Source organism: Gavialis gangeticus, unplaced genomic scaffold (genome assembly GCF_001723915.1).
Source record: "Gavialis gangeticus isolate Ggan-Ray unplaced genomic scaffold, GavGan_comp1, whole genome shotgun sequence".
Lineage (NCBI taxonomy): Eukaryota > Metazoa > Chordata > Crocodylia > Gavialidae > Gavialis > Gavialis gangeticus.
The window spans coordinates 45,520,373-45,529,562 of NW_017729024.1; the positions used below are offsets into that span (position 1 = coordinate 45,520,373).

The 9,190-nt window shown below is 43.3% G+C and overlaps 1 protein-coding gene across 1 annotated transcript in view; it reads left to right on the forward strand.

Moving 5' to 3' along the window:
- SMC2 (structural maintenance of chromosomes 2) overlaps positions 1-5,901 on the forward strand; it is a 39,067-nt gene extending 33,166 nt beyond the window's left edge. The window contains exons 23-25 of the mRNA XM_019517046.1: positions 1,708-1,868; positions 3,758-3,905; positions 5,247-5,901. Coding sequence (XP_019372591.1) covers positions 1,708-1,868; positions 3,758-3,905; positions 5,247-5,432 — 495 coding nt within the window. The 3' untranslated portion in view covers positions 5,433-5,901. The remainder of the gene's footprint in view (positions 1-1,707; positions 1,869-3,757; positions 3,906-5,246) is intronic.
- Positions 5,902-9,190: the final 3,289 nt, after the last annotated feature.

Genomic DNA, 9,190 nt, shown 5'->3' on the forward strand with positions numbered 1-9,190 from the left:
TAAAGGCTCCCCAGGGGCTGAACATTTGGCAGCAAGGGAATGGGGGCACCACTCCCCTGCTGCCAAATTTCCAGACCCATGGGCAGCCTATGGGCCAGATGACATTGTGCCATGGGCCAGGTCTGGCTCGCAGGCTGGTGGTTGCACACCTTTGATTTAAAGGATTATTTCTGTTGCTTTCTGAGTAAACCTGTAATCAGCTCTACCTGTTCCATTCAGTAGTATCACAGGGGAAGATTCTTTATCTGGTACATTGGTATTTCCACGTGGAAGACTTTGAGAGCAATTCTAATGACACTTCATCTGATGTTGTGATAGTGCTGGAGTGGTGATGTGTAGCTATAATGGTCCAGGAAACATGCAAGAGGCATGGGTTTTTATGGGTGATAGCTTTTATTGGACCAGTGGTGTGGTTGGGAGGGATTTAGGCTGTCTTGGGGTACAGGGCACCCTCCTTCACGGTGCCTGCAAAGTTGACTTAGACAAATCTGTGAGCACCTTGAGGAAGGTGCCTTGTGCCCCAAAACGAGTCTAAATCCCTCTCAACCATGCTGCTGGTCCAGTAAAAGGTACCACCAATAAAAAGCCTTGCCTTGGTTTTTTGAGAGCTTTCATTTTGTGAGTCTTATAAACTGAAGTGTTTAACTTGGCTTATGAAGCTGCAGTGCATTTACAAATGCAGTATCAGAGTTATTTTTTGTAATTGCTGCATCAATTTGATATGGAGCAGAAGCTTTTGATGTTCATGTATGATGCCAGTGGGAGGAATAGTACTGGGAAGAGCATGGCCCAACAGACTTCATTAGCTAGGCTGTAAATTTGTAATCTGTCAGCAATTTTCCCATTACAGTGTTTTTCTGCCCCTTCTTTTGAAATTTAGTAAAGGTATGCACATTTGCCTCTGAGGGGGGCTTGCTATTCTTAACAATTTTTCATCCAGAAAAAATTCCTGGGCACCAGACTAACTCATGAGCCCTACCAAGAGTATTTAATCGTTTTTAATCCCCTGACTGAAACCATAGTCTATAGTTCTTTAAATTTTGCACCTCAGCTGTTTACTGTTTCTACCTCTGGATCAGGAATGTCAAGATCTAGCCCATGAGTCAAATCCAGCTCCGTTATCCACTCCCTGGTGCTGCTTCTGGATCTCTAGTTGACCCACACATGGCATGTGCTTTACTGGCCCTGTGACAGTGTCTGCCCTGGGACACATTGCCACATGTGGTTCCCATTCTAGGCAGCCTGCACATGACATTCCCCCTGGTCACTCAGAGGTAGTGCCAAATGCAGCATTGATCCCAGACTGGCTGAAGTGGGCGCTGTGTGCAGTGAATCCCAGACCAGTGGGAGCAAATGCGTGTGCTGGATTCGGCACAGGCGGAAGGTCTATGTGCCTGATCTGAACCACAGGGCTGGCCATGTGCCATTCATGCAGTCCATGAACTAGCCCTGCACTATCCATCTGGTCCATGGAGCCAAAAGAGTTCAACACCCCTGCCCTAGATTATACTTTCCCCTTCACTTACAAAATAGTCTATTCTCTAGCATTTTCTTAGCATCTGACGTGTATTAATATTCTGGACATCTAACTGGGTTGAGTCAGGATGTTAAAGGAAGCATTTGTAATGCTATTCATTAGTTTATGTATTCAGCAATTGTTATTTGTGATTCAAAGACCTTTAGAAAATATTTGGTCTGATTTTCTAGGTGAATGCAGACTTTGGCTCCATTTTCTCTACTCTTCTACCTGGAGCCAATGCTAAGTTGGCAGCCCCTGAAGGACAAACAGTCCTAGATGGCCTCGAGTTCAAGGTTGCCTTAGGAAACACCTGGAAGGAAAATTTAACAGAACTTAGTGGAGGTCAAAGGTTGGTGATCTTGTTAATGCTTATTTTTCCTTTCCGCCTTGCACCCATAATTCTGTGAAATAAGCCATTCAGATATAGGTTCTTCTCTGGGTAAGTTTGGTCTTGTATGCCTGAAGTAAGTTATGGCCCTGGGTTATAGCTCTCTGATAGCAAGCCTTCAGTGCTTTCCTTATTTACCAATCCCCCATTTTAATAATCACTATAAATAAGGTGTAGCAAATTTGGGGGGCTCCAGGGGTGGCTATGATGGCCCCTGGTGACCATGCTACCGTTGCCCTGTTCCAGCTCTAGGGTACCCTCCCTTTTGCACTCACCTGCCACTCTTGATGCATTTGTTTTATCGAAAGGAAGGCAGCCTAAGTGTCCTAGAGCGAACTCCAGTTCTTCCTGCTAGCAGGTCCCTCCTGGACCTTGCAGGTGTCAGTTCTGCCCCTCAGGCTGAGTTGGGCCCTTCTGACCCATCCATGACCCTCAGGGCACTGTAGCCTTAAGGACTATTTGCAGCCTCTGACCTTCCCTACAGCCATGCCCATGCCTCGCAGGTGTTACTGTACCATTATTCCCTTGTTGGGACCTCAGCCTTCTCAGTCTCTGCTCCTTTTCTGTAGCTCTGCCTTCTAGTGCAGGCCCACTGTGTTGGACCTGGCTTCTGGGCTCCAGCTCTTGTCTTGATAGCTTGGTCCTGGCCCTTTCTCTATCTTGCTTTGGGCAGTGAGTCTACTTTGGCTTTATCTGGGTCCCTGGCCCCTACTTGGCTGTAGCCCGCATTAGGCTACCATCTCTTTCTAGGCTGTACCCTGCCTTTGGGCTCAAGCCTTCTCTGCGTCCTGGGCCCCCTCACCTCTTGGCAGGCTCAAGACACTCTGTTCCACCATCAAGCACTATTGGGACCTCTGCCCCACCCCTAATAATCCCAAACCCAAACCACCAGATTAAACTGTAACCAAGGAATAAACACATTCACAGTAACAAACTTAACTACTTGCCTGTTTCCTTAGCTGCCTATTCCGTTGCAGCCAACTTCCTGCAGGCAGGAACCTGACTGGCTGCAGGTGTGCCACGTCCCTGTAATGGGCAGCTCCCTGTCTAGGCAGCAGTGTTTCTTTGCTGCCTTCCTTCTTGTGGCTAGCCCCTGCTCAGCTGTCTCGGCTGTTGTCTTCTGTCTTTTCTCTCCTTAAAGTAACAGGAGCCCTAGGCTTCCTGTTTTATAAAGTAAAGCGCTGAACTAATCTTATGGTACCAACACAATGGAAACCTTCAAGAACAAACTGGGTGCATCTACACGTTTATTAAAGTGCTGTAATTATGGCACATTAAGCTTAGTACCTGTAATGACAGCTACTAAACTTAATGTGCCATAATCGGTGCTACTGTGCATTAATGCAGATGAATGCTTCTTCTGTGATGTTAATGCACATTAGACTGTCTACTGCACATTAGTGCATTAGCATGTTTTTTGCCAGCCACATTAATGCACAGTAGAAGTAATCTAATGCACACTAAGTATCTTGGGTAGACATACCCACTGAAATGTAGAGAAGTGACTATAAATTAAATGAATCAGAGGAGAGTCACAGCAGCTCTAAATTAACGGCATCAAAGAGCATCTATTACCATATTAAAGACTTGTATATTTGTTTTGTCGTCTCCAGCTCTGGATTCCTCCTCTGGTTCACAAGTGCCACCTCTGTGACACTGGAACCTTTGTCTCCATTTGTGTCTCTAGCACATAAGAGGGATGTTAGCTGCTGTGCACATAATACTTTCTGCCAAAAGCAATGTAGGATCTTTAGGTTAATCTGAAAATGACCTTGCAGCCAAACTGCACTTTAGTGGAATAGCCAAAGGAAATAGGAAGGCATTCTTTTAAACTTTGTGTTTGGTTTTAGGTCTTTGGTGGCTTTGTCCCTGATCTTAGCCATGCTGCTTTTCAAACCTGCTCCAATTTACATCCTGGATGAAGTAGATGCAGCCCTTGACCTCTCCCACACACAGAACATTGGACAGATGCTTCGTACCCACTTCAGGCATTCCCAGGTAGGGTCCTGTACAGGTTTCCCTGTGTAGCTCATTTTCAGAGAGCAGGTACACAAACTAGGGAGCTCAGGGTGCATAAGACACAACCCATTCAGGTCATGCTGAATATTCTCCAAACTATGAAACCTTTTAAAGTTGCATTGCAGTATTCTGGTTCACCTACTATAATATGACTTATTTGCATAATATTTTTTTTCTTATGCAAGCAATTATTGTAGCACTATGGAGCTGTAAAGTAAGTATGGATGACTTCATTCCAAATATAAGGGATGTTGCCAGTCTGGTAAGATGTGGTTCACATCTTGAAGAGTTTTGTCCCCTGGTTTAAAATATATATTTCTAATTTGGACCCTGGTGAAATGTGCCAGGCATGAGTAGAGAAACTTCCAACTTGAGCAGGAAAATGTACACCACTGGAGGAGTTGGTTTCTTCTGGTGTTGGCCTCTTGCTCGTGTTAGAACTTGGGTGCTTATAAGCAAACCACCAGTAACTGGAATACTGTTGGTTTGGTTGGAATAATGTCCTCTCACTTCCCAGGCCAGTCTGCCTTCCTCCTGATTTTGAAACTGAATTTTCTTTTTTGCAAATTGGAGCTTTACTTACCTTGCAAGTTCACAAGCAGATGCAGTAATATTTCTGCCAGGTACAGTGCCCAGAGCACCCATTGCTATGTTCCTTTCCGACTTGCTAAAGAAATGATTATAGAGAGGGAAGGAACTGAAAAAGAGCTGTCTCTCCCTGACCTCACAAGGGGAAGGAAAGGGTCTCGACCCAATATGTTGGCTGTCAAGAAGAGGCATCTTTATAGTTTCACATGGAGTGAAGGAGCCGGGTTTCACCATAAAGCACATAGTTTGGGAAGGACCAAGACACAGGCTTAGTGGGGCTTCTGTTGGTGGTTTGGCTCCAGTTCTCCCCAAACAAAAGATCACAGGATCAAGAATAGGGGGGGTGTGCAAGTGCATGTGCATGTGAACTTGAATTGGGGAAAGACTACCACTTTTTTCTTGTGGCTTAGTTGATACTCATTACTAGAGCCAGGGTCGGCAACCTATGACCAGGGGCATTTGGCAGTGTTTTACCAGTGGGGAGCACGGGTACCTTTGCCAGTGGCCGGGCAGTGGGTGGCTCCTAGCACTGCCTGCCTCAGACCGGAGCTGCATCATTCTGGAACACTGCCAGAAAACATCGCTGACTGCTGCACTAGAGAACAGGTGCCCAGGACAACAGCCAAGTACAAAACACAAGTCCATATGCCTCATGACTTCATCCAAACTGTATCTCATTGTCCTTTTATCTTTTAGAATATGGTGTTCATGCTAGTCTGTCCTTCTTTTTAGTTCATTGTGGTCTCTCTGAAAGATGGGATGTTCACCAATGCAAATGTCCTCTACAAAACCAAGTTTGTAGACGGGGTATCCACTGTTACAAGGTACACTCAGGCACAGAATGGAAACAATGCACCTCGACAGCAAAAAGCTGGTAAAACAAAACCAAGGGAGAACAGACCTTATGTGGATGTTTGACAAGAAAATTCCACCTGCGTCACTCGGGAATCGCCTGCATTTCAGTCTCCTGGTTTGAAATGAGCAAGTGAGAGTCAATGAAGTACTCTGGCCAGTTTTCTGTAATGTACTCTTTCCAGTTGTATTTTGTATTTACATACTTCATTATACCTGTGGGTTTTTTTCAGAAAAATCTTCAGTGACTGTCCTCTGATGTTTGTAACTTTTTTTTTCTATCAGCACCTTTTCACTTCTTTTCTTGGAGGTTTTATTCTAATTTCTGCCTTTCTGCCACTTCTGGAAGAGCATTGCCCTTCAGCTTAGCTCAACCTTGACTGCCACTGTACAGTTTGTTGGCTTTGTATTTTTCCCACAAATAATTCTGATAGTTCCCCCCATTTAAAATGGCCTTTTTTTAATCATGATTTTTTTTAAAGACGAGGAAGTGAATGTTTTCCTTTATTCTGATATGCAAATGCATGATGAAACTAATACCCATCCTTTAAGATGGGTTCTTTTCCCACCTGTTCCAAGATGCATGTCTATTGCCCTTCGTTGGCAAAAGGGGATAAATGGGAGTTCATAAAGCTGGTATCATAATCCTAACTGCTGAAGAACACTGCCTAAAATGAAATGCAAACATGCCATTGACTTCCATTTAAAAGCAGGAGGAAGAAGACATTGACATTTTTTACCTTCAAAGTTATAGCTATTTGTACAGTTGCTAAATATTTTTTTTATTACATTGTCAATAAATAAATAATTTTTAGCTCAAATGCCATGTCAAATTGATTTTTGGTTTCTTCCCTCACAAGCAGATATCTGTAAGAACTGTGGCATATGACCAATAATTGAACACATTTAATCAAGCTTAAACTTCGAGCTTCATTTCTTAAATTTTTAGTCATGAATTCTTCAGTGGCACAAACTGGGCATGTAATTTTCATGGAGTGTGTAGGTACTGCAAAACTGATGTAATACTGATGCTTCAAACCATGGTGGCGAGAAAGGGGGGGCAGGAGTAGTGAGTAAAAATCAAATAACCAGTGCTATTGCCATTCCACAATTCTACTTGTTAGTCTGTGCTACCCAAACACAATTTCTTAGGATTTTTTATTATTTATTTATTTTGCTCTCATGTAGAAAAGCTGAAAATTATTCCTCAAGCCAGCAGCCAGATGGCTGCAGCTTGACATATTTGCCTCTCTTCCCCTGCTACATCTAACTGCCGTGAGGAGCTTCTATTTTATGGCCTGTGTTCTTGCTGGTTCTTCCCTTTTTAGAGTGAGTCCTAAGCAGGTAGTAAGACTAACTCAGTTAGGTCTTCACTTTAGGTTTCTTATTGAAGTCTGGGATTTTGTCCATATCACTCCTGCCTTACTTTAGCAACAGATGGTTATGATGTCTCTTCCAGGTACAAAAGACATGTTCCAAACCCATGATCGATAATCCTTCAAAAGATGCACAGCTACTGTGAACCTAAACATAAATGCCATACTAAAGTCAAACCAATGGCCCAGTATCCTATCTCTGATGGTAGCAGGAATGGACGCTTTAGAGGAAAAGCACTGAACTAGACCTAACCAGAGCAGTGATTCTCAACTAAGGTGCCGCAAGATCCTTTTGAAGGGTGCCACAGAAAGTGAAAGAAGATAAGCGGGTAAGGGCAGGCTTAGATTCTGCCTGTCTTACTGCTCCCCTGATCCCACTGCATGGCCCCTCTGTAATCAAAAGTTATGGAGGGGTACCTTGAGCCTAAACGGGTTGAGAACCACTTATTTAGAGTGATCTATCCCCTATTCATTACATTCCCTGGCTTCTACTATTATTGGTCTAGAGATGCCAGAGGAAACATCTCCAACCATTCTGTTCAACATCTATTAATAGATGTCATCCATGAGTTTTGTCTAGTTCCTTTTTGAACCTGGCTAGGTCATCTGCTTCTACCATCTCCTGTGCCAATACATTCCATAAGTGAACTACATGTGTTGAATAAAAAGGTACTTGCTTTTTGTAGTTTTAAACCTGTCTCCTAATTTTAGTCGGTGTCCCCTATTTCTAGTATTCTGGGACGTGGTGAACAAGAGTTCCCTCTTCACTTAGTCTGTCCACACCTTTCATGATTTTATAGACCTCTATCTTCCCTCTTGGCCTTCTTTCTTTTCAAACTATAAAGAGTCCTAGCCCATTTAATTTCTCCAGGTATGTCAACTGTTCTATACCCCTGAGCATTTCCATTGCCCTTCTCTACCTTTTCTAATTCTCCTACATCCTTTTTATGATGCAGGGATCAGAACTGCATGGTATTCAAGATACATGATGGATTTATACAGTGGCATAATGATGTTCTTTTCTGTGTTTGTTTTCAGTTCCTTTCTTAATGATGCCCAACACCTTTTTGGCTTTTTTGGTTACCTTTACACATTGAGCTGATGTTTTTAGAAAATTGTCTACAATGCCACCACGGTCTTTCCTGAGGTGTAACAGCTAGTTCAGAACCCAGCATTGTGTTCTATATAATTGAGATAATTTTTCCCCAGATGTATTACCTTGCTCTTGTTGATATTGAAGTGTATCTGCTACTTGTTTTGCCCACTCACTCTGGTGAGATCTTTCTGCAGCTTCTCTCAGTCAAATCCCAAGATGACAATCTAGAATAATTTGGTGTCATCTGCAAACCTGGAGATTTTATCGTGCACCAGATTGATGAAAATGTTACACAGAACTGGGCCTAATGCAGATCCCTGCAGGACTCTGCTTTGGACCTCCCTCTACCCTGAAAAGTGACCGTTTAGCTGTACCCTTCTGCTATCTTTTAACGAGCTTTTGGTCCACTAAAGAACCTTCCCTCCAACCCCATGGCAGTGCAGTTTTTTTAAAAGCCTTTAGTGAAGGACCTTGTGTTGAATGCTTTTTGATAGTCCATATATATTATGTCAGCTGGATGCCCCTTGTCCACGTGCTTGTTGACACCCTCAAGGAACTCCAGCAAATCAGTGAGGCAGGATTTCCCTTTACAAAAGCCATTTTGACACTTCCCCAGGGGATGTTTGTCCATGTTACTTGATTTTTATCTTTGTTATAGATTCTACCAACTTGTAAGGGACAGAAGTGAGACTCACTGGTCTCTAGTTCCCAGGATTGCCTCTGGAGCCCTTTTTGAAGATGGGCATTATGTTGACATCCTGCCAATCCTCTGGCAAAGAGGCCGTTTGAAAGGGTAGGTTACATGCTGTTGTCAGCGGTTGTTTCACCTTGGAACTCTTGAGTGAATGCTCTTCAGTCCTGCTGACTTCTTAGTATTTAGTTTTATCAATTTGTTCTAGAATTTCTGTTTTCACTTCAACTTGATTCAGGTCTATAGACCTCTCTGCCAGGAATGATTAATCTGGCATGAGAATTTCCCCAATATCTTCTGCAATAAAACTGTACAAAGAATTCATGCTGTAAGAAGTTGAGACTTCTGTCCTATGAGGTCCCTTACTTCTACCTGAGATTCAGGCTTAAGATCTTTACAGTGCTAAATGCCTGACTCTGGATCTCTGTTGATCACTATATTATACGTTGAAGCCCCTTCCATGTTGCAGATGGAGATCACAACAAAGAAAGAGGTCCAGAAAGTTGCCAGCTTTATCATTGGCTTGTGATCCACAGCTACCCATCTTGCTTATCAGTTCCTAAAGAGACACCCTCTGCCCCAGGCATATTTGACTCTGCTGGAGCTTAAGCATACAACTCTGTTAGCTACATTCTCTAGATCAGAGGTTCTCAAATTGTGG